General features: G+C 49.6%; 1 protein-coding gene across 4 annotated transcripts in view; it reads right to left on the bottom strand.

Annotated features, from left to right (window-relative positions):
• The window catches only part of MAST4 (microtubule associated serine/threonine kinase family member 4), a 1,854,902-nt gene that overhangs the window by 935,672 nt on the left and 895,777 nt on the right, over positions 1-23,453 (bottom strand). Inside the window, exon 1 of one of the 4 annotated variants that reach the window (XM_086960704.1) lies at positions 13,489-13,577. The exons of the other annotated variants lie outside the window; for them this stretch is intronic. Coding sequence (XP_086816830.1) covers positions 13,489-13,527 — 39 coding nt within the window. The 5' untranslated portion in view covers positions 13,528-13,577. Of the gene's footprint in view, positions 1-13,488; positions 13,578-23,453 lie in introns of those variants that run through there. 4 annotated transcript variants of the gene reach the window in all.

The following is a 23,453-nucleotide window of genomic DNA, read 5'->3' as shown; positions in this document are numbered from 1 at the left end:
CGAAGTCATCTGTGGCGTACCACAAGGATCATCACTCAGCCCCACCCTCTTCAACGTCTACATGAAACCACTTGCAGCCATTGCACGCCAACACAACCTCAACATCATCTCCTACGCCGACGACACCCAGCTGATCCTCTCCCTCAGCAGTGACCCCGCCACCGCCAGAACCAGCCTACACGAAGGAATGAAAGACGTCGCCGAGTGGATGAAGAACAGCCGCCTGAAACTGAACTCGGACAAGACGGAAGTCCTCATCCTGGGACCATCGCCCTCCGCCTGGGACGACTCCTGGTGGCCTCCCGCCCTGGGCACCGCTCCCAAACCAACAGACCACGCACGCAACCTGGGCTTCATCCTGGACTCTTCCCTTTCGATGACCAGACAAGTCAACGCCGTCTCCTCATCGTGCTTCAACACCCTACGCATGCTCCGAAAGATCTTCCGTTGGATCCCGACCGAAACCAGGAAGACGGTCACCCAGGCACTCATCACCAACCGACTGGACTACGGAAACTCCCTCTACGCCGGAACCACAGCCAAGCTACAGAGGAGACTCCAACGCATCCAGAACGCCTCCGCCCGACTCATCCTGAACATCCCACGACGTAGCCACATCTCTGGCCACCTGAGGGACCTGCACTGGCTCCCCATCAACAAGATGATCACGTTCAGGCTCCTCATCCACGCACACAAGTCTCTCCACGACCTGGGCCCCAAGTACCTCAACGACTGACTGACCTTCTACACGCCCACCCGCCAGCTACGATCCACCAGCCTCGCCCTCGCCGCCGTACCACGCATCCGAAGAGCCACCGCCGGAGGCAGATCCTTTTCCTACCTGGCGTCCAAGACATGGAACTCCATCCCCATCCACCTCCGACTGACCCAGGACCATCTCGCCTTCAGGAGACAACTCAAGACCTGGCTGTTCGAGCAGTAGCGGACCCCCTCCCCCAAGAGCCTTGAGACCCTCCCGGGTGAGTAGCGCGCTATACAAGTGTTATGATTGATTGAGCGTCCAACTCTAGGAGAGGCTTCATGGCGTAGTGTGGGTATGCCAGGCAATATCTGGACTGGTGAGGCAAGCAGAAGTCATCTGGAATAAGACATGCACGAGACCACTGGCTGCAGCAGTCCTGGAGAGGTGGGAGGAAAGTGGAAACGAGACAGAAACAGATAAAAGAGGGAATAAGGAAAAAGAGACAGATGAAAGAAAAAAGAAGGAAACAGAAAGTAAGAGTGATGTAGGAGAGAGGGGATAAAAGAAGAGCAAGGTAAGATGTGAGAGGGCGCTCTGTGATTTGGGCAGCTGTGCAGAGACGTCAATCACTTCTTCTGCTTTAAGGTAAAACCTGCACAAAAGGTGCACTAACCTGCGACGCACCTTGCGTTGCACGATACAGTGGAGGAGTGTCTGCTAGGATTACACAAACACAGGTCCAAACACAAGGTACAATTTCGATTCATCGATCTGGCGCTACTCCTGGCTCGTAGGAACATTACAATGCGGTGGAAATCCAGCAGACCCCCTGAGACACACAGATGGCACACGGAAATGGTACAATGGAGTAGTGCAGAAGTTGCAGCGCTGCGCAGAGAAGAGGCGAGGGGATTGCGTAAAACGCCGATAGCCTTAGAATGGGAGACTATGTTAGAAGCGCTCAAGTCGGTGGAGCCTGATGTGTTACTCTGACATTTGCCATGAATGTATAGTCAATATTGCATACCTGTACCTGTACCCGTACCTGTATATCCATTGGAACATGTCGTCAGGTTATGCATATGTAGATAAATTGTACGGTAGACAGGGTGCAAATGTATTGCTCTGGAGGATGCTTGTGTAAAGTGACCACAGTTTTTTCGGGGGTGGGGGGAGGTTTATTAAGGGGTGATTCTCCCTTTATGACTACCAGTCACAGACCATTGATACGTACTTCATTGTTATATATGTAGCACCATTCACATCTATGACATGTCGTGAACTTTACGAGAACATTTTACAGTACTGTAAGCGGAAATTAAAAATCAATAAAATATGTTTAAAAATAAAAAGGTGCACTAACCTGGAATGTGTAAGCAGCATTGCAGTGCACCTAGATTTCTATTTATTTGCTTTTTATGTTGTGAACAAGACCCAAAAATGGGTATCGGATTGTTTTAGAATGAGCGCAGAGAGGGAGCCACCGGACTCGCTACAAGTCAACTAAGTCACACTATCAGGAAACAGCAAACTTACAACAAAAAACGTGGGAGGAGGTGAGAGAATAAAAGGGAAGGTGCCTGGAGCACTCCTGGCTACAGCCACAGGATGTAGTAAAGCCGTGCACCAGAGGCACAGCCACGGGTGCTGCACATCGGTGCCCAGGAGCAGCGCTCAATGGTGGCTCTGAGGCAGTCACTTACTCCTGTCGATTCAGGGCATGTCCCGGGCAACAAGGAGATGCCACTGCAGGGATCCACCCAACCACCACTTGATCCAGCTCTATCACTGTGGTGAGCAGCCGCGGCGAGGTCCAATCAAACAGAGGAGCCCTACTGAGAAGCAATGGCCCTGCTGAATCGCGCCAGTAATAGCCTACTTCAAGTATCACACGCCACACTGACGGATGCAAAAACACCACGCACACAGTGGAAATAGCATCTGCAGTGGCTTTCAAATGTGTTTTTGCATAGTTACCAGTGACCCAATAAAAGGGGACCGAACACGTGCAACGTGCCCAGTGCCCCTGAAAACAGAGGAGAGGGGACCACCTCTGCTCATCTTCTGCCAGTAGGGCAAAAACAGAAGACAATTGCAATCACAGCCCTTAAATGGCAATGTATGTAATGCGAGTTACTTCCACAGTATGCCCTCTGCCATTAGTTTGGTCTTGTAAGCTAGAGTCAGGTATGGTCCACCTGTGGTTTTGGGGTCCACTGCCGAGATATTTTGTCAGTGGTTTATCTGTGGTTCTTTTGTTGTTTTCAGCAAGTAGGCCTTATTTATTGGCACCTCAGTATCTTAGGTCAGTGGCGTAGACAATCAGGCTCTCTGCCTCATGCAGTAGGTGAGTGGGGTGACTGATGGCAGTGGGTGCTGTTGGGGAAGCACGGTAGCCAGCTACTGGTGGCGTAGACAAGCAGGCTCTCTGCCTCATGCAGTAGGTGAGTGGGGTGACTGATGGCAGTGGGTGCTGTTGGGAAAGCACGGTAACCAGCTACTGGTGGCGTAGACAATCAGGCTCTCTGCCTCATGCAGTAGGTGAGTGGGGTGACTGATGGCAGTGGGTGCTGTTGGGGAAGCACGGTAACCAGCTACTGGTGGCGTACAACCAGGCTCTCTGCCTCATGCAGTAGGTGAGTGGGGTGACTGATGGCAGTGGGTGCTGTTGGGAAAGCACGGTAACCAGCTACTGGTGGCGTAGACAACCAGGCTCTCTGCCTCATGCAGTAGGTGAGTGGGGTGACTGATGGCAGTGGGTGCTGTTGGGGAAGCACGGTAGCCAGCTACTGGTGGCGTAGACAAGCAGGCTCTCTGCCTCATGCAGTAGGTGAGTGGGGTGACTGATGGCAGTGGGTGCTGTTGGGAAAGCACGGTAACCAGCTACTGGTGGCGTAGACAATCAGGCTCTCTGCCTCATGCAGTAGGTGAGTGGGGTGACTGATGGCAGTGGGTGCTGTTGGGGAAGCACGGTAGCCAGCTACTGGTGGCGTAGACCAGCAGGCTCTCTGCCTCATGCAGTAGGTGAGTGGGGTGACTGATGGCAGTGGGTGCTGTTGGGAAAGCACGGTAACCAGCTACTGGTGGCGTAGACCAGCAGGCTCTCTGCCTCATGCAGTAGGTGAGTGGGGTGACTGATGGCAGTGGGTGCTGTTGGGGAAGCACGGTAACCAGCTACTGGTGGCATAGACAACCAGGCTCTCTGCCTCATGCAGAAGGTGAGTGGGGTGACTGATGGCAGCGGGTGCTGTTGGGGAAGCACAGTAGCCAGCTACTGGTGGCGTAGACAATCAGGCTCTCTGCCTCATGCAGTAGGTGAGTGGGTGACTGATGGCAGTGGGTGCTGTTGGGAAAGCACGGTAACCAGCTACTGGTGGCGTAGACAATCAGGCTCTCTGCCTCATGCAGTAGGTGAGTGGGGTGACTGATGGCAGTGGGTGCTGTTGGGAAAGCACGGTAACCAGCTACTGGTGGCGTAGACAATCAGGATCTCTGCCTCATGCAGTAGGTGAGTGGGTGACTGATGGCAGTGGGTGCTGTTGGGGAAGCACGGTAACCAGTACTGGTGGCGTACAACCAGGCTCTCTGCCTCATGCAGTAGGTGAGTGGGGTGACTGATGGCAGTGGGTGCTGTTGGGAAAGCACGGTAACCAGCTACTGGTGGCGTAGACCAGCAGGCTCTCTGCCTCATGCAGTAGGTGAGTGGGGTGACTGATGGCAGTGGGTGCTGTTGGGGAAGCACGGTAACCAGCTACTGGTGGCATAGACAACCAGGCTCTCTGCCTCATGCAGAAGGTGAGTGGGGTGACTGATGGCAGCGGGTGCTGTTGGGGAAGCACAGTAGCCAGCTACTGGTGGCGTACAACCAGGCTCTCTGCCTCATGCAGTAGGTGAGTGGGGTGACTGATGGCAGTGGGTGCTGTTGGGAAAGCACGGTAACCAGCTACTGGTGGCGTAGACAATCAGGCTCTCTGCCTCATGCAGTAGGTGAGTGGGTGACTGATGGCAGTGGGTGCTGTTGGGAAAGCACGGTAACCAGCTACTGGTGGCGTAGACAATCAGGCTCTCTGCCTCATGCAGTAGGTGAGTGGGGTGACTGATGGCAGTGGGTGCTGTTGGGAAAGCACGGTAACCAGCTACTGGTGGCGTAGACAATCAGGATCTCTGCCTCATGCAGTAGGTGAGTGGGTGACTGATGGCAGTGGGTGCTGTTGGGGAAGCACGGTAACCAGTACTGGTGGCGTACAACCAGGCTCTCTGCCTCATGCAGTAGGTGAGTGGGGTGACTGATGGCAGTGGGTGCTGTTGGGAAAGCACGGTAACCAGCTACTGGTGGCGTACAACCAGGCTCTCTGCCTCATGCAGTAGGTGAGTGGGGTGACTGATGGCAGTGGGTGCTTTTGGGGAAGCACGGTAACCAGCTACTGGTGGCGAAGACCAGCAGGCTCTCTGCCTCATGCAGTAGGTGAGTGGGGTGACTGATGGCAGTGGGTGCTGTTGGGGAAGCACGGTAACCAGCTACTGGCCTCTGGGCTGGATGGCGTTCCCTGTGGTGTCCTGTGCTGTCGATTTGTGTTTGGCTTGTGAACAGGCGCACAGAGATGCCCACCAGCGCGGCACGTGGGTGCTGTAGCAGACGCACAAACATTGTCCTCTCTGATTTATCTGTTGGGTGATACACAGCGGGTGGGATCACTTCGAGCACAAAACATTGTACTGACTCCCTGCAAAAATGAGCCTCAGCCTGGAATGAGCACCTTAGTTGCAATATCAAGAGGTTTGTCATTTGTTGGTGATTCAGTTAATACAGATTACGAATTTGCTTTAAGAATTAGCGTACAACAGGACAGATCACGGTTTCACACAATACTCCTCCGAATTAACCATCATCTCATGTGCCAAGGTGGGCAGCTGTGAGGGAGTTCGTTTGCATGCGACCAGACACTAAAGAGCTCTGCAGCCAGTAATATAATATTTACGGTAGAGCAGTTGTTGAAAAAGTGCTGGTGCCTTCTCATTAAAAGTATCGCAGCTCTTCTGAAAGGTCCACGTGTTGGAATGTATAGAATCCATGTTAAGAAGCCTTGACCCTGGCTCATTAAATCTAGATCAGCCTTGCTGAAAAGAGTGGATAATTGCCGGCTGAAAATAATGCAGCTTGGTTGAGAAGTGAGAGGCTGGCTGCTCAGCTTGGATTCCAGCCTGTGATTGGTAGATTGGAGGCTTCTAGCTGCATCTCACAAATACTGGTGAGATTTACCCTGGGTAGCTCATGGGCAATGTCGAGTCAACCTGCCTCGCAGCTTGTGACCAAGGCTTGATTGCATCCGAAAGGTCTGTCCTCGGTGGGAGCAGAGTCTCTGGTGGGACTGTGGATAAACCAGACACTGTCCGGGACGGGACAGGGACGAGAGCTATTTGAAGGGCTGGCTCGGAGCTCTGGGGCCTGAGAGAACCCGCATCTCTGCAAGCGTGCATCACACATGGTGAAGGAGGGACTTTTAACAATGCCCAGGGTTTTAAGTGGGCCGGGTCTCAGCGGTGCAGAGCACCGGCAGTTTTTTAAAAGGGGGCCTCGAAACGGGACTATCAGGCTCTGTTTTGTGCCCTGGCACAGTCGGGCCGTTTTTTCTGGACTGTAGTGACCGCAGGCCCATCGATGTGCTTGTGCTTACACAAGTTACGGCATGACATGACGTCATGCCAGGTGACCGTTGTAGGGGAAGGGAAATCCTTAAAGAGAGTAATTTTCTCTCTGGATTTCCCTTCTCTTTTTGAAACTCAGGAGCAGCAACATTGGTGTGATGTCACCAGAGCTTTAAGTGGAAGCTTTTTCTATATTATATACAAGCCAGAGCTGCTGCTTATTTATCTAAAGTCCTGAATTGCTGTAGGTGTGATGTAACTTGTTTTATCATATATCTTGATGCAATGACAGAAACAGCAAAATAGAACTATGCTATGCACAGACTTTTAGCTTACATGTTTTAAGCCACCCCTTAATTTCATCGGCCACGCCCCTTTGAGAGACCCCCCCAGTTTTTTTCATCCCACTTAAAGCCCTGATAATGCCAGCTTATCTACTCAGACTGCCAAAGGTGCTGGGAATGAGCGATTAAACATATCAACCTGCTGGCAAATCTGATACTGACATTTTAAATGTCGGAAGTGCAGGGAATGGGCCAAACAACTGTATCTGCCCTGTTATGAGAGGTGGGTGCCGCCCCCCTGCAACTAGGGGAGTCCTTAGATAGAAGTGTTCATGAGATTCGGAGGTCACCAGAGAGATGACACAAGTCCCCCCCAAGCTGGGCGCTGCGCTCCCTCCCCCTCCACCCCCACCCCCTCCCCGGACCCTGTGGACGTCACCAGGCCGTTCCCCACACAGCACAGGAGACAATTAAGCACATATTTGCTGAAACGATTTCCTATGATTGGCGGCGCTGCTCAGTCAGGCATTGAGAGGTGAGGCGCGGACTCTGCTGCGCGCGCGCCCTGCCCTGGACTAGAAGCCTGCGACAGGAGCTGGAACTGGTGTGGCAGACAGGGTGTGCCAGGGTGGGTCAGGATCTGTTCATGGGCACAGCTTCTATGACGTCTTGCCTCTATTCAACGAGGCCATCCTCTTGAATCCATGTGCTCCCACCCTTGCATGGATGGGCGTCTGAAAGCACATTGGCCACAACTTTCACGGAGGAGAGTTGAGAAAGTAGCCACGCGCTTTTCACCACTGCCATCTCACGCTCCATGCGGTATCCGTCAGAGACCCCTAGTCTCACCGCTCCTGCTTACTATCCACATGCACCTACTCATGACAATGAAACAGGGCGTTTACTCCACAATCTATGTCACCACCAGTGCTTAATTTGAGCCTGTGTTTTCCGGTGCTAGGCATCAGCACTTAATCATGAACACAACGCTTATAGCGTGAGCTTGACCCAAAAGGTACATGGAGCACTTTTCATGAGCATTTAGTTAACACATTCATTTTTTTGTGGACAATGTAAGACTAAGTTATTTGCCCAGAATCACAGGATTTTGAGCCTATGTGGAGACTCGAACTTGGTTCCCCAGCTCCAAAGTCAGCAGCTCTGGCCCTTACGCCGCATCCTCTACCCACTTCTAGTGTTTCATAGTTAGTAGTCAGTTCTGTTATGGACGGTGCTAATAGGAGTAACAGGCAGGTGCAAGCTGCCACCTGACGAGTGCCCCGGCACTTATTTTTGCACAAATTACCCACTGGTCACCACTGCAGAGATGCAACAGTGACTTCAAATGTTTTTGGCCTGGCATTGAGCCGACATGCAAAGTAGATCATTCTAGAGCCAACACAAAAGTGCACACCTCCTGCCTGTTCCTCTTCATATCCCTCTCTTAAGAATCTGTTGAGCCCAATACACCAGGGAGACAGATATGTCCCTCTTTCTGGAGCCGAATGTGCCCTGTTTAAGCTTATTACAGTTGGGGATATACAACCTAGTCCACCTGAACGCAGAGCACTGTTTGCATCATATGCTTCGACGATGTTGTGAGTAATTGTGTATGTTTAAAACTTTGTTATGGGTGCATAAAAAAAGTATCCTTAGGTACAAACTTTTCAGTGTGTAAAGTCTTCTGTGGCCGTGGATACTTACGAGAGGGCAATGGTCAGGCATTGAAGTCTTGCTGAGCCTGACATTGGGCAGCCATTGAAAATTTGCTGATCCTGATTTTGGTCAGGCATGGTTGTCTTGCAGATCCAGACATTGGTTGGGCATAGAAGCATTGCTATTCCTGACATTGGTCGGGCATAGAAGCATTGCTGATCCTGACATTGGTCGGGCATAGAACTATTGCTGATCCTGACATTGGTTGGGCATTGAAGCATTGCTGATCCTGACATTGGTCGGGCATAGAAGCATTGCTGATCCTGACATTGGTCGGGCATAGAACTATTGCTGATCCTGACATTGGTTGGGCATTGAAGCATTGCTGATCCTGGCATTGGTAGGGCATGGAAAAATTGCAGTTCCTGACATTGGTCGGGCATAGAAGTATTGCTGATCCTGACATTGGTCGGGCATGCAAGGATTGCTGATCCTATTTGAACAATCTCTTATCTGGCTTACCTAGTTTCAAAAGTGGTATTTACTCAAAATAGACATTTCCCCATGAAACAAAGTCTCAGCACAGAAGCATTGCTGATCCTGACAATGATCGAACTGGATGTCTTACTGATCCTGACACTAGTTGGGCATGAAGTCTTGCTGATCCTGACATTGGTCGGGTCCTGGAAGCATTGCTGATCTTGACGTTGGTCAGGCATGGAAGTCTTTTTGATCCTGACATTGGTCGGGCATGGCAGCATTGCTGATCCTCACATCGGTCAGCCATGGAAAACTTTCTGATCCTGAAATTAGGTCGGGCTTAAAAGACTTGCTGATCCTGACTTTGTTCAGGCATGGAAGTCTTTCCGATCCGGACATTGGTCGGCATGGAAATCTTGCTGACCCTGACTGTTGAATACAGTAATACTCCCTACTAATGAAGGCCCGCTGTTCCTAGGAAAGACAGAAGGAGTTGTTTTAGACTTTTACTTGGTGCCCACACACAGCCCCCAGGATGTCATGATTCAGTATAGGGCGGGGCTCCTCATGGGACTGACGCTGCAGTGACCTAGGGGTCCCCCGAAGGGTTGCTTTGTCAGAGATATTTTAGTTCTCACGCCGTATGATGAGTGCGAGTTAGTGCTAGTGCAGTGATGGGTGAGTTAAAAAATTACTTGAGGGTATCTGTAATGAGCGGATTTAGTGAGAGAGTTCCTTCTGTCATGGTTAGAAAACCAGGAGGTTAGAGGCTGCTTAAGGGTGATTATAAACCTCAGTAGCTGTAAGATACAGTGCAGGTGTAAAAGTGGAATGTGCTAGGTTGACCTGTTTTCGCACTCTAAATGGTCTCAGGAGGAGATCCCTACGGCTTCTTAAGGACCAAAAGGAAGTAGAATACAGTAAAGAAGTATGTTAAGGATGGCCTTATCAATTGAAGCAGTACCACCAGACAGACCTGGAAGGTGGTCTGATCTATGAGATAAAGAAAATTATTCCCATGAGTCAAGTGAGAGCGTGCTAGCTTTGACGATAGTTATGTTGACAGGCACAACCTGCTCAACCTACCCGACCACTCTAGCAATTTTTTGGAACTCACCCATCACTGCACTAGCACTAACTTGCACTCATCCTATGGTGTGAAAACTAAAAGATCTCTGACAAAGCGACCCTTGATGAAGCATGACATCCTTCGGGATGTGTGAGGGCACCAAGTAAAAGTCACTCTGAGTTCCCCTCCCATCTTTCTGAAACAAATCCTCCTGTCTTTCCTTAGGAACAGCGGCCCTTCATTAGTAGGGATTCGTTATTTGGGAGCACGGGCAATGGACCTTCATTTGGCACCATGTCCCTTCGTCTCATCTTTTTTGTACAGTAGTACTCACCCACTGCCTGGATCAGCGCTTGGCTGCCTCTTCACTTCATATAAAGTCTCTTGCCCTATGGTCAGCGTCTCTTTCCATTTAACTCTCTTGGTCGTGAATATATACAAAGTTCTTACACTTTACAGATGATGATGACAGTCAGCTCAGAACTATAAAATATACAAACTGGAGGCAACAATCTGTGATGTTTGTGAAAGGTACAGTTCTGTGGAGTGCACGTTCCAATCTCAGATACAAATGGACAGAAGTTCATGCAGCTAGATCGGGGTGGATTTGCCATGGCTGTCTGCAGTGGAATCTTAGCGGCACTCTCCAGAGAGATACAGTGTGGCCTTGTGGTGTGCGGAGAAGCCCCACCATTCCGGAAGGCCCAAACACCCAAGGGTCAGCAGTGTGATCTAACAGTCCTTATTGACTACTGTGCTGGGGGGATACACATGTATGCTGGAATGAGGTCCTGCTAGGGTGGCTAAGCCCCTTTAAACGACTCAACTCCCTGTTGGAAGCCTCTGAGGAGCCCTGCAGCACCGCCGCCATTTGCATCTACACTGTTGCGGCCTGTCAAAGTGCACAAGGTACTGAAACTTCAGTAGAACTGAGGAAAGAGAGAAGGGGTTAGGCAACCCAAAACAAATACTGTGATGATGTGATTAGTGAGTGAAACCTCAATAGAAGCAGGAAAGACAGAGAGAGTTGGCAAATCTAAAACAAATAACTTGATAAAGAGCATAGTGATTGAAACTCAATTGATAATGAAAAACATTGTAATAATGCTTAACCCGCTCGACGCTACTGACGGAACCGTTCCGTCACGCCCCTCGGGTGGGCTGTGCTCATGACGGAACGGTTCTGTCACGGCCCGGCCGCCGCGCCTGCGCGGCGGGTTTCATTAAGCGGGCGGGGCCGTGACCGTTCCGTCACAAGCACAGCTCTCCCGCGAGCCGTGACGGAACGATTCTGTCACCAGCGCAGGTGAGCCGCGCGCCCGCCCGCGACCGTTAGCGCTGCGGCGGAATAGCCGCCGCAGCAAAGGAGTTAATAGAAATCACGTCGCTTAACGTGACGAGTTAATGGGCCATTCCTTTAAGGGTTATATAACCTTTCTTCCCCTTTCATCCCTCCACTATCCTTCTCACTCCAAATAACTGACTAATATCCACCACTGAAATTATTTTCATATTTCACCATATTAATGCACCACTAATCCTTTATGGGCTTCCGGAGTAGCGTGCTTCAACAGCCCATCGGGGTAACAAGCACTATATAAATACAAACCTTTTTTCCTCGTCTATCCTTCTGCTATCATTCCAAATCCAAATAACTGACTAACCTATCCACCACTTAAAATGTACTTGCATGTTTCACTATACTAATTCAACACCAATCCTCTATGGGTCCCGGAGTAGCGTGCTACTTGCCAAAAAAGCGCTTTGACGCCTAGTAAGGGGTAGTAAGCACTTATAAATGCAATTACAATACAATCAGGGCTCGAGTCGGCGTCCCCCCACTTATTTTACCAGGGGGACGCCGTCCCCCCTGCCATACAGCTGGACTTCACTCTTTGGCCTCTCTGGGACGAGGAGCTAGGCACCTTTTGTGACGTCACTTCATGTTGTGACGTTACTTCCTGTTGTGACGTCACTTCCGGGGACCATGTCCCCCCCACTTCTTGTTTTACCACTTGTGCCCTGAATACAATATAAGGTTACAGGTCCACTTTTCTTGCAGTTACACTTACTGCTGAATAAACACACAGAAACGGAAAGGCAGTATCACACTAAAGAGATCAAGTCAAGCACAACTTAACCCTTCCATGCTCATGACGAGCTCAGCTCGTCATGCAGTACACTGCTTGTGTGCTCATGACGAGCTGAGCTCGTCATGAACAATGGGAGTCAAGCACTTTCAGCACTGAAGGAGAATTACTTTAGCATTGATGTGCTAATTAAACCATGCTCAGTTTCAACAAGCAGGGTTTGGGCGGCTCCTCAACTCTTGTTATAACGCCTCTTGTGTTAAACAGGCAAGCACCAGCCCTAGCGTTTGGCTCGCATGAAAAGTCTGTCACTACAACATGGCCGAGTCAAGACTATGACTTGCTAACTAGTTGTTTCTGTGCGCCCTGCGGCATCACTAGTCCTACAGAGCTACCCTAGAAACTGCAGCTCCTCGCGGCTCAGCGAAAACAAAAGCGCAGACTGGAAGAAATGTGTGAATGGGAAGCTCTCACTTGCAGAAATCAACATAAACAAAGTCACCGAGAGCGCCGTGAAGCAGATGGAAGTGTTATATGACAGCCAACAAGTTGTATACAACGTGGCGGCTTACACAGATGGCACCCGGAGAACAGAATTTATGAATAAAATTCCACATTATGCTTTAACAAATCCCTACAGTAGAGCACGAGGCCTGGGTGAAATTTATGGCGGCAACAGAAATCCGGTTTACATTACACCGCAGGATTAGGCCGGGTTTAGGAGGAGGAAATCCGTTGTTAGCTTCACAAAGCCGGTCTTGAAGCAGTGAATCATGTGTAAACCGGGGTTAGTGATTGAGCCGGTCGCGAGCTGCTGAATATATCGAACACCACTTAGAAGCGTAAATGAAGGATTCGGTAAGAGATAGCGAATTAATAAAATTAAGTGGATTAAAGGGCTGCTCTCCTGTTGTCCAAAAAGCATACTGCAACGTTGGAGAAAGCAGCAATATACAGGTTGTAATCCAGTGCTATGGAAGCGTACCACGGGCTGGGGCGGGAAACCTGCTGATGTGTTGTGTGGATTACTCGCTGGCACATTTTTAGATGCTTGTTCAACAATCTCTCACGCAGGCAACACGTAGTGCCTGCCGGGTGAGTAGTGAGTGGGGTGCGGTGAAGCGCGTCACCAGTGCACACTGTAGAAACATAGCAGGCTCCGATGCCTGGGATGACAAACTCCAAACTGACTCTAAGAGCTGCAGCCGCTCTGGAGGCAACAGGCGCAGGAGACCAGCTCTGTTTCTATCCAAGGTGTTTTCACGGAAACTCCTTGCAGTCTGTGCCTCACGCACGGTAATAACTTAAAATGAGCAGGGTGACGCTGGAAAGAACACAGCACTTTTTAATGATTGAGGTGGGTGCAATCTTTTTTTTCTGGAAGCCTGAAATGCACATGTATATAGATGTATGAGGAAGCAGCCCGCACAAAGCATGTATACCTGTAGAACAGGATCAGCGCGGCGGATTCTGCATTTTCATTCATGGAAAGTAGCGCTTTCTCAAGCGCCTAGTTGCGGTGCGCTAAACCGGTAACATGCAGTGCACGGTGGCCCTTACCTGCAGCCCCCGCCTCCTCAGGATGCTGGACTCGTCCATGGCTCCCCTCAGTCCTCCCGCGGCAGCCCCTCCATGCTGTGCAGGAGCCAGACCCCACAGCAGGGCGATCACATCCAGCAGCCGCCGAGCAGTTACATCACGGCTTCTCCCATTGGCGAGGGGGGAGTCAGCTGCCCTCGCTGAGTTATTCACTCCAACAACTTTGGAGATCCCGTCTGCCCGCAGCGCACTGCGCGGAGCAGCAGCAAGTGGGCTACAGGCGCCTGGAAGCGCAGGGAGTCCTGCCAAGGCGCAGGGCAGTGAGCGCGCCTGTCACCGGCGCTGCCCCTGGGGCACCGCCTAGAGATCCAGCTCCGGAGTCAAAGTGTCAGGAGGCTGCAGACGCGACCCCCACTGAGGGGAGCTGCTGAACTTGGAGGTGGGCGCGGCCGGCCGGGGTAGCAGCACACACCCACCCTGCTGGCACCAAAGACAAGAAACGCAGCCCAGCAGGCAGGCAGCCTCCCAGCAATGCAAAGAGACAGACCTGCTTCCGTCCGCGCGGACAGCCCTTCACTGCCATGCGCGGGGAAACAAATAAGTCAATTGTTTTCAGTCATAGACACAGGCATTAAAGAGAGCTGGGGAAAATGTGAGGACGGCAGAAACAAAAAATAATTATTGACTGCAAAACGAATCTATATTGCAAGCAGGGGAGGCGCGGCGCTGCCGTGCCCATCACGAGCAATTTCACAGTCTGCCTCAGCTTGTTTTCCTCGCTCGCGCTCATCGTATTCCAATTCAATGCGAGATGAATATTAAGTGTTCTGCCGGCCCCCCAGTTCTCCATTCATAAAGGAGGACTGCAGTGGAACGCGCGCAGCAGGCGCACGACCCCCCTGGGCTGCAGACGGCTCCGAGAGAACCAGGCTCCTGGCCAGTTTTACGAGCTGGATGCGACCAGCAAGCTATCTATATGCAATACGCTATAAAACAGCAATATCCCCCAGGTCTGGAAAGGTCAAAGCAGACTGACATTAAACACCCAGGTGCAGTAAAAGTGCCAGTGACTGTGCTCTCCATTTAAAGTATCTTCGGAGCAGTGTGCACATCCGCAGACCAGCCATGGGTCATAATGTTAGAAAAGAGTCAGAGTCGCATTAGTGCTGCCTGATCAAAGCAACAGCCTCTTTCTTTCCAGCAGTCGTCAATCCTTTTATCAATCAAGCATTGGTGGTGGTAATAGATATCCCCTACAATAGGTTTGCGCGGCAGCGGTGCAGCATGGCTGAAAGAAAAAAAAAAAAGAGTGCTTTTTTCAAATTAATTAAAAAAATAGTTATTTTTGTATTGTTTGCATAAGGGCAGGACAGGCGGCACCACAGAGGGAGGAACTGAGTGCAACAAGGTGGGTATAGATGACTCCGGCTCTCCTTCCCACCACAAATAAAAACAAGCATTGGCAAAGCCAATAAGTCTTGCCAAAGTGTTTTAGCCATTATGTACACCAGCATGGCAAGTTAGAGGCATAAAAGGGAGCGGTGTAGAGTGCAGTGTTGTGGAGTGTTGCAGTGTATTGTAGATTGTCATGGAGTGGAGCAGCGTGGAGTGGAGTAGGGAAACGTGGAATGTTGTGGAGTGTCGTAGAGTGTCGTAGAGTGGAGTGGAGTGTAGTAGAGTGTCAGAGTGGAATGTACTAGAGTGATGTAGAGTGGAATAGAATAGAATGGCATGAAGTGTCCTCGAGTGGAGTATCAGAGCAGAGTAAAGTGTCTTACAGTGGAGTCAAGCGGACTCGAGTAGATTGGAGTGGCGTAAAGTGGAGTGGCACAGTGTAGAGTGAAGAAGTGTAGATTGGCCTAGTGTGGTGTACAGTAGAGTGGAGTGGTGTAGAGTTAAGTGGCGTTGAGTGTTGTACCGTGTCAGAGAGGTGTACCGTGCTAGAGGGGAGGGGTGTAGAGTGTCAGAGTGGTGTGGAGTAAAGTGGAGTGGTGTAGAGTGAAGTGGTGTATGCTGTAGATTGGAGCAGCTTAGAGTAAAGTGTCCGAGTGGAGTGATGTACAGTGGAGTAGAGTGTTGTAGAGTTGCATAGAGTGAAGTAAAGCGGAGTATAGTTGAAGTGGTGTAGCATGGAGTGGCATAGAGTGGAGGAGTGGCACAGAGTGGAGTAGTGTTGTGAAGTAAGTAAAGTGCCACAGGTGAGTGGCGTAGCGTGGAGTAAAGTGTGGTAGAGTGCAGTGGTGTAGGGTGGAGTAACGTGGCATAGAATAGAGTGGAGTCAGATGGGGTGGTGTGGAATGCTATAGAGTGTGGTGTCGTGGCAGAGTGTCGTGGAGTGGCGTACAGTAGAGTGGACTACCGTTGTACAGTGGAGTGGCATAAAGTGGAGTGGTGTAGATTGAAGTGGCCCAGAGAGTTGTAGAGTGCAGGGGACTGGAGGGGCATAGAGTAGCGTGGAGTAGAGAGTCGTAGAGTGGTGTGGCGTAAAGTTGAGTAGAGTAGAATGACAGAGTCGAGTGGCATACAGTGGAGTGGTGTATAGTGAAAGGGCGAGGGGTGTAGAGTGGAGGGGATTGGAGGGGTGTAGAGTGGCCTTGGGTAGAGTGCTGTAGAGTTCATGGCTCAGAGTGGAGTGGCATACTGTGGAGTAGAGTGTCGTGGAGTAGAAAGTCATGGAGTGGAGTTGAGTAGAGAGTCATGGAGTGGAGTTCAGTAGAGCATACATGGTGTTGTAATGCATTGCTATTACTGCACATATTCAAGTGAAATGAATATTACATGTGCATAGACATACAGCTTTACTGATAAAACCATACAGCGCACAAACGGTAATGCGCGTAAATCGCCATCAACAAGTGCATTGATTTGTTTTGATCTTTTAAAAATATTTGTTTCCATCACACTTCAGAATTACAAAAAAATTTGATTATTTTGTGGTTTCCTAGTTCTGATATATTCTGAAATATTTGTACAGTTAATTCACAGGCATTTACATTTGTTGTGTGCTGGAAAAAACATAACATCCTGCAACCATTTTATATTCCAATACCCAGCAAGACTGTCACAAACACTCTTTTGCAGTGCGGAAAGACAAGTAAAAGACAAGTAAACACCAAGGTTCTTGAGAGACAGAGCCTAACATTTGACCTCCGTCTAAAAACAAAGTTTAAATGCCTTTTATTTTTCTCATTCACTTCTGTACTCTAGCATGGTTATTAGGGGCGTTTCAGAACCCCAACGTCTAGTGCCTAGCAAGTTGCATTCATATGTGCATCAAAATTAACTGGCTCCAGCCTTAATAACATTATAGATATACGAAGAACTAAATAAACAGTCAGTCTGTGGTAAATAATACATTTGTGGTCTAAGTAGCTGGAGTAGACGACTACGTTTCAACTTCTACACCTATATAGGGATGTCCTCATCAGGACAAGAAGAGCAGCTTTTGCGCATTACTGTTCTCTTAATTGTAGTTGGTTGCGTTTTGGTTTTTGCAGTATAGCATTGCCATGAGTAAAGGGAGGTATGGGCTAGGACCGTGTGTGTAGGAAAATAAAAACAAATACCGGACAAAAATAAGATATGTACTAGCCCCAAACCTCTTTAATTTGCATTTGGCTTAGCTCCTGCACTACATAAGCTCTGCAAATTTTTTCCACCTAAGTTCGGTGTGTCCGATATCAAGTTACTGATGTATGCTATCCGGTAAATTATAGAAAAGCCAATAGCCTACAGCGCTAGCGGGGTCGCTTGAAATCCTATATAATAGAACATATCCTGATCATAAAACTAAGTGACACTCCGATATTAAAAAGTAGTAAGAAAAGTCATAACTATACATGATCCATGAACACGAGAAACCAGAGGTGGTTAAAAAGTATATACATATTTAGGCATGTTATTTATTGAGCAGGTCGTTGGCCAGGGCAGCATTAGAACTAAACATTTAAAGGCCTGCAGTGGCAATAAAAACTTCAGTGGTCACTATTGTGGCCAGAGGGGTAGCTAGAGCTTGTGGCGTCCGGGGCTATCCTTCAGATTGCCGCCACCCTGGGGGGGTGCTGGGGAAAAAGGACGGTGAGCACCTGAAAGAGGTCTGAGAGACATGTAGTATTGCCGCTAATAGTTACCTCGATCATGCAAGTTACATGCACATACATGGCACAGTCCAGGGCTAGACAGTCCCCATCTGCAAAATAGTGCCTCCTGGGGCAGACCACCCCCACCTAGCTACGCCGCTGAAGGAAAAGCAGCAGAAGGAAACCCAAAACTTACATCAGTTCTACCTACCCTGTTTGTGACAACTCACTCATAACATCACAGCTTGTGCAGGGCCCTTGTCCCCTGTCCCCCATCTGCCCCATCCATGACCTCAGCAATGTCTGCAGACCAGTCCACCACACTGGGTTTGACCATGGTTCCCCTGGCAGCACCTTCCGGATACTACAGGTGAGTCCTTTGCACCTGATCACTAGACTAACGTGAGTTCTGCAGTTGGGGCAGTACCAGGCCGGATGAGGGGATGCGGGATCAGAGGCAGGGGGGAGGGGCTTCTGAATCTGAACACTGGTCATTCAGTACCAGGGCCCAGGAGCCACCTTGAAGTCACTTGACCCACTCCTAGGAGAGAAGTGTCCGAACCAGATTAAAAGATTTTCCAGATACTGCACTGAAGAGGCCCTGCCTGCCTGATGGAGGCTACTGATATGTCCGGCTCCGCCTTTCACTGCTGGGTGAGGACAGGTGGGAAGCTGTCTCAGACAGCCAGATAGGACACACACGACGGGTGGAATGTCGGGAGGGGGGGTAAGCTGAAGCCCTTTAAGCATGATGAACGTTGCACGCCTGATGTGAGTAATCTCATGCCAACAGATTGTCCTGGCTGCAAGGTAACAATTACACTGCATTCTTTCTGAGCCTGGAGCATTTCAAATATGCTTCAGGTGAGAGTGGCGCTGTCTGTAGCCTAGGCCTTAGATTTTTGTTTTAATATTAATTTTCCAGCAACCGCCTGACCACCACTGTCTGTGGCTGTTGCATTGCGTGTGTGCATGCGTGTGCAAGTTTCTGTCCTGTGTGTGTGTATGTGCACATCTGCTTTTGAGCCTGTGCTGGTTTGTGTCTGTGTGCGTGTGTGTGCCAGTGTGCGGCCTGCTCTACATCCATGTGGGACAGGAGTTGCAGACTGCAGTCGGGGACCACTTAGCACAAGAGGAACGTGCACACCTTCACGCAACCCCCCCAAAGGGGCATCTATTGCTGTCAAAGCTGAGGATACAGACACTTTGGTGTGCAGCACAATAACCCAGGTCTGCACTGTGTCGAGGAACCCCTGCCCCCATTTTACAAGGATTCCACTCCCAGTCTTAAAGGGACGGTCACGGAGTCAGACAAGCTACGGAGGCCAGTGCAGCTTTAATGGTGACACGAAGAGGCTGAGACTGTCTGTGTTCTCTCTACAATAGTAAAGAAACAGAGGGAGAAGCAGGATAAACAAAACTAGGCCGGCCTCCAAATAAATGTAGCAAAAGATCAGGAACCCAGAGTGATGGATTCAGAGACCTAGTTTGTATGTTATGGTCACTGCATGAGTTATGTCAGTGTATACCAGAAGAAGAAAGAAACATTTCTTTCTAGAGTCCCCTCACTCACCGGGGTTTCCCCACGGTGACATGCTTCATCATTGGGGCCATCCCAGTTCTCTACGAAAAGGGGCTTGCTGCGACTAGCGAACTACGCAGGAGCACTTTTTTTGTGAAAAGACTATGTGTGGTGCAAAGTGATGAGGTGGTGGAGTGAGTGTAAGTGAATTAGAAATACCGTGCTAGTGGGCCTCAACAAATTTATTCTGCTCCTAATTTGGTATAATAAAATGGGGGTGACACTGCTATTTGACCTTAAGTAGGGTCAAATCAGTGTTTCTGGTCAACATGTTTCAAGCTCCCCAGGCTTTTCGTCAGGACCATACAGGGTCCAGCCCTGTATATACCACTCCTATATCCTAATGAATAGGATTGATGAAAACACTATATCTAACGCTGTTAACTTTAAAACATGCGTGTTATACATACGATTTGTACTTTGTCGATGTTTCTATGTATTGGTGCTTAATAGCACTTCATGGTCTCTGGTGGGGGCGGGATCACCTCATGGAAGCATTGTTCCTTATCGGCGAAACCGCACGGTGTTACCTACTCGTTCCCCTCCGGACCGCATATGCGGTCCGGAGGGGAACGAGTAGGTAACACCGCCTGCAGTGCACTGCAGTGCACTGTCACTGCAGGCAGCGGAGGAGAGAAATAATTCCCGGAGCCTCAGGGATGCTGCGCCCCACACAAGAGTTCAAAAGGGCAGAGGCAGGGGGCGGGTGGGGCCTGTGACGTCCCCTGCCTCTGCCCTTTCGAACTCTTGTGTGGCGCAGCACCCCTGAGGCTCCGGGAATTATTTCTCTCCTCAGCTGAGCTGCCTGGTGGCATTGCACTGATTCCTGCGCCAAGGTGTTACTTAGGCGGGCTCATTGCCCCTGGAACCTTCCACAACTTCTTTCTCACTCAGCAAGCACTGAGTGCATCACTGCAGACACCCTTTGACGTAACGCTTGCACTTCAAACGGCGGCCGCGCTGCACTGGCCTGTTGTGGCAGCCTTGAGCCTTTATAATTTATTCGGATACACTGACTGAAAGTAGTGTCAGTCAGTGTACCCAAATAAATTATAAAGGCTGCCACAACAGGCCAGTGCAGCGCCGCCGCCGCCCTCAAAATAGTGCTGCCTGGGGCGCACAGCCCCCCCGCCCCCCCATAGCTACGCCGCTGATTGTGGCTTTCAGCAACCCTTATTAGTGGCCTATACATCTAAGGTTGTTTGAGGTGTCTTTGGAGTAGGACAGTAAAGCAATTGCAACATTAAACTGTATAGAGGTGGTAGCATTAAGTGTCTATTTCACTTGAAGCAGGCTACACGCCATCATTAGTTTGGATAACATTAGGTTTAACTCTTGTCGGGTATTAGCAGAGAAGACAAATCTATGTATCCTCGATGCCTGGAGAAGACCCCTGTCCGTACTTTACTCGGAGTCCACGGGATGACCTTACTAATAATTTTTATGAATTCACAGAGTTGCTAAAGATTTGTATTCCCTTGTTAGTATCTGGGATTATGATTCCTCCATAGTCTGTGAATAAAACAGCAGTCAGTAAGCTAGTTAAGTTGCTCGGCGGCTTTGAACTAAGCTGTACACTGCATCATGCACTTACATCAAGGCAGTCAGTGATAGGCGCTAGGGACACTTGACTCATTCCTTAAATCCAGACACTCGATTTGCTTGTATGGGCTACAGACGTGTGTTATGTTTGTATTTTACAACGCCCTCCACAAAAAAAAAAAAATCTATAAAGATGCTTCTATCCCGAAGCCTGTTGCCTTTGACGCGAACACTGAAGCAAAAAATCCTATTTGAAGCAGTAGTAAGGAAAGTCAGGAGGCGTCAAGGACCCTGTTGTTAGTGAGGTTATGTGTGCTTTCACAGTCTCAAATTTTAGAAGATAAGTAACCTGTGAAACAACGCAGAAGAGGCGGAGGCTCCTCGTTGTTATGTTCTGGGCCCTAAGTCCACATGACATATGAAGAATGACACGGGCACATTAATATGGTACTAACAACTAAACACGAGCACGTGCACTAATGCTCTTATTGATGGGGTCACCTGACTGGTGACACCCATGTTGGCTGGGTGAGGGTGTGTGAGGGTGTGTGTGTGTGTGTGTGTGTGTGTGTGGTGGGGGCCAGCCCTTGACGAAGTGGCTGGCAGAAACACTAGACTGTGTCCAGCAGGACATAACATTCCTCCCAAATTGTATTAAAACGAAAAACAAAAACACCAAACAAGAGTCCAACCTATGGGAAGGAATGAGAAGACAACTAAACAGTACTGAAGTTTCACAGTTCAGAGATGTAGCTCGCAGGACAGCGGTGGACAGGTGCAGCTGGGAGCACCCGGACATCTTGACACATATCCATACTTTAACCAGGCATATCTGGAAATAAACACAGTGCTGATGAAGTCCGGACCTTTCAGCTTGGCGCCAGTTGAGTGATAGTCCACCTATGTGATGTTCGTCGGTCCATCGTACTCTTGCTATGAGGCAAATAGTGTCTTATAGTTAAAAAAGGTGCATCAGGAGCAGTAGGTGGAGTCCATTGTAAAAAAAACAACGATGATGTCGCTAGGTCCCTTGGCGACAGTCTTGGCATTCAGTGACCTGTTGAAGTCTCGGTTGTATGGCTTGGCTACTTCCTGGAATCAATTGGTGGGACAAAGTAAAGGCCATCTCTCACGCTTGGGGAGGCCCCTTGGATGAGTTGCCACAGGACTGCATATGGGCTCTGACTTTGGAGCCGCCTCCTAGTCACTCGTGCAAACTTCAGAGGTGGTGTGTCCCGGTCAGAACATGCTCTCTCTACCAGGATCGGGATGTTCGCCAGGCAAGCAAATGGTCACTGTCTTCAGATCGTCGCTCTGTATAGCAATGGTGCAGGACTCCAGTTGTGGTACTTGATGCTCCAGGGATGATAGTGATGCACATGGCAGATGATGGAGTGGCTGCTATGAGACAGCTTGTACAACAGGTGGTGATAACTGGCAGTGATTAGGGGTGACTGGCGAACCTTTGCAGTCATGATACTCATCATACACTTGGTGCAACTCTTTTCTTATTTAGCATGTGTGTAAACAAACAGGGATACCCTTTCCGTTAAGCAGCCGGTGATTGGTGGCTAGACAGTCACTGTGAAGAATGATATCGAACCCCAGTGGCTGTTGTATCTTAAAAGGTGCATTCAGGTGATGGAGTACTCGTTCTGGTCCCCTTTTGTTGACTTCTACTGTGCACCTGTTGTCGTCTGCTTTCCTGGAATAGGACTGTCACCGTCCTATATCTCTCTACTCCTTATCTTCTCTGAAATGTGGCGAAAGGCCACGCAATGCAGGTCGCTTCTTGCTGCAGTGGCCACGCAATGCATGTTCCGTCTGTATATGCTCTGAAATGTGGCAAAAGGAAACGCAATGCAGGTCGCTTCAACACCTGCTCTGAAGATGTGGCGAAAAGCCATGCAATGCATGTTTCTTCTCTACATGCGCTGTAATGTGGCAAAAGGGCCCAGCACTAGCACAGGGACCTCCTGCTCACTCCGTCGTGTTCTGTGGACTTCGCATCTTCTCCCGTCATGGACCACTCACCGGTCCAGTCCTCTCAAATAGGACTGGGCATCTTCTCAGGTGCGTCAGCCGTTTCAGGGACGACAGTGGAGTTAGGTGTGCTTTGATGGATCCGTTCTGTAATGCCTTCCATACCCTTCTTCTCCTCGACATAGTATTCCGGCTGTAACTTAGGATCGCTGTGGGAGGTAAGTGTCTCCCTTCTCTTTTGCAGTTGTGGCAGCCTGCCACTAGGCATGTGGGGATCTCCTCATGCCTGTAACAGACCGATGCACATCACAGTCTTACGGCAGTATTGGAGGCACTGCTGGGCGATGCGAGGTTGGTGCAGGTAGGGTGACCACGATCTCGCTCTCCTTCCTGCATTCGGGCCGCACGGGGCCACACACGTGACCTGCTTCAGGCGCATAAGCTGTTTCTTTTGCTGCAATAATTGTTATTTTAAAATAAAAAAAGTCTGTTTAATGTGCTAACAACGTGCACTTTTTATGGTTAACGCTCCCTCTGCAGTTCCCTGTGCGGAAGGCTTGAAATAAAGAGGTGTGTGCTAAAAGGACAGAAAGAGAGGACCATTTGGATAGGGTGAATCAGGTGAAAATTCAGAGGGGAAACACTTTATATAAGGTCGCTACGTCTGTCAAGGCCTTGCCCGGCATTTAGATGAAGGGAAATGCGGGGCTCCCCGTTCCACAAAAAGGCCCACTATAAAACTAATTACTATTTGTTCAGTTGATGGTATGAGGTACCGGGGTATTTGGGAAGATAAGATA

This window comes from Lissotriton vulgaris, chromosome 3_1 (assembly GCF_964263255.1).
Source record: "Lissotriton vulgaris chromosome 3_1, aLisVul1.2, whole genome shotgun sequence".
In the NCBI taxonomy this organism is placed as follows: domain Eukaryota; kingdom Metazoa; phylum Chordata; class Amphibia; order Caudata; family Salamandridae; genus Lissotriton; species Lissotriton vulgaris.
The sequence above is the reverse complement of the archived record's forward strand: the minus strand, read 5'-3'. Positions and strand labels throughout refer to the sequence as shown.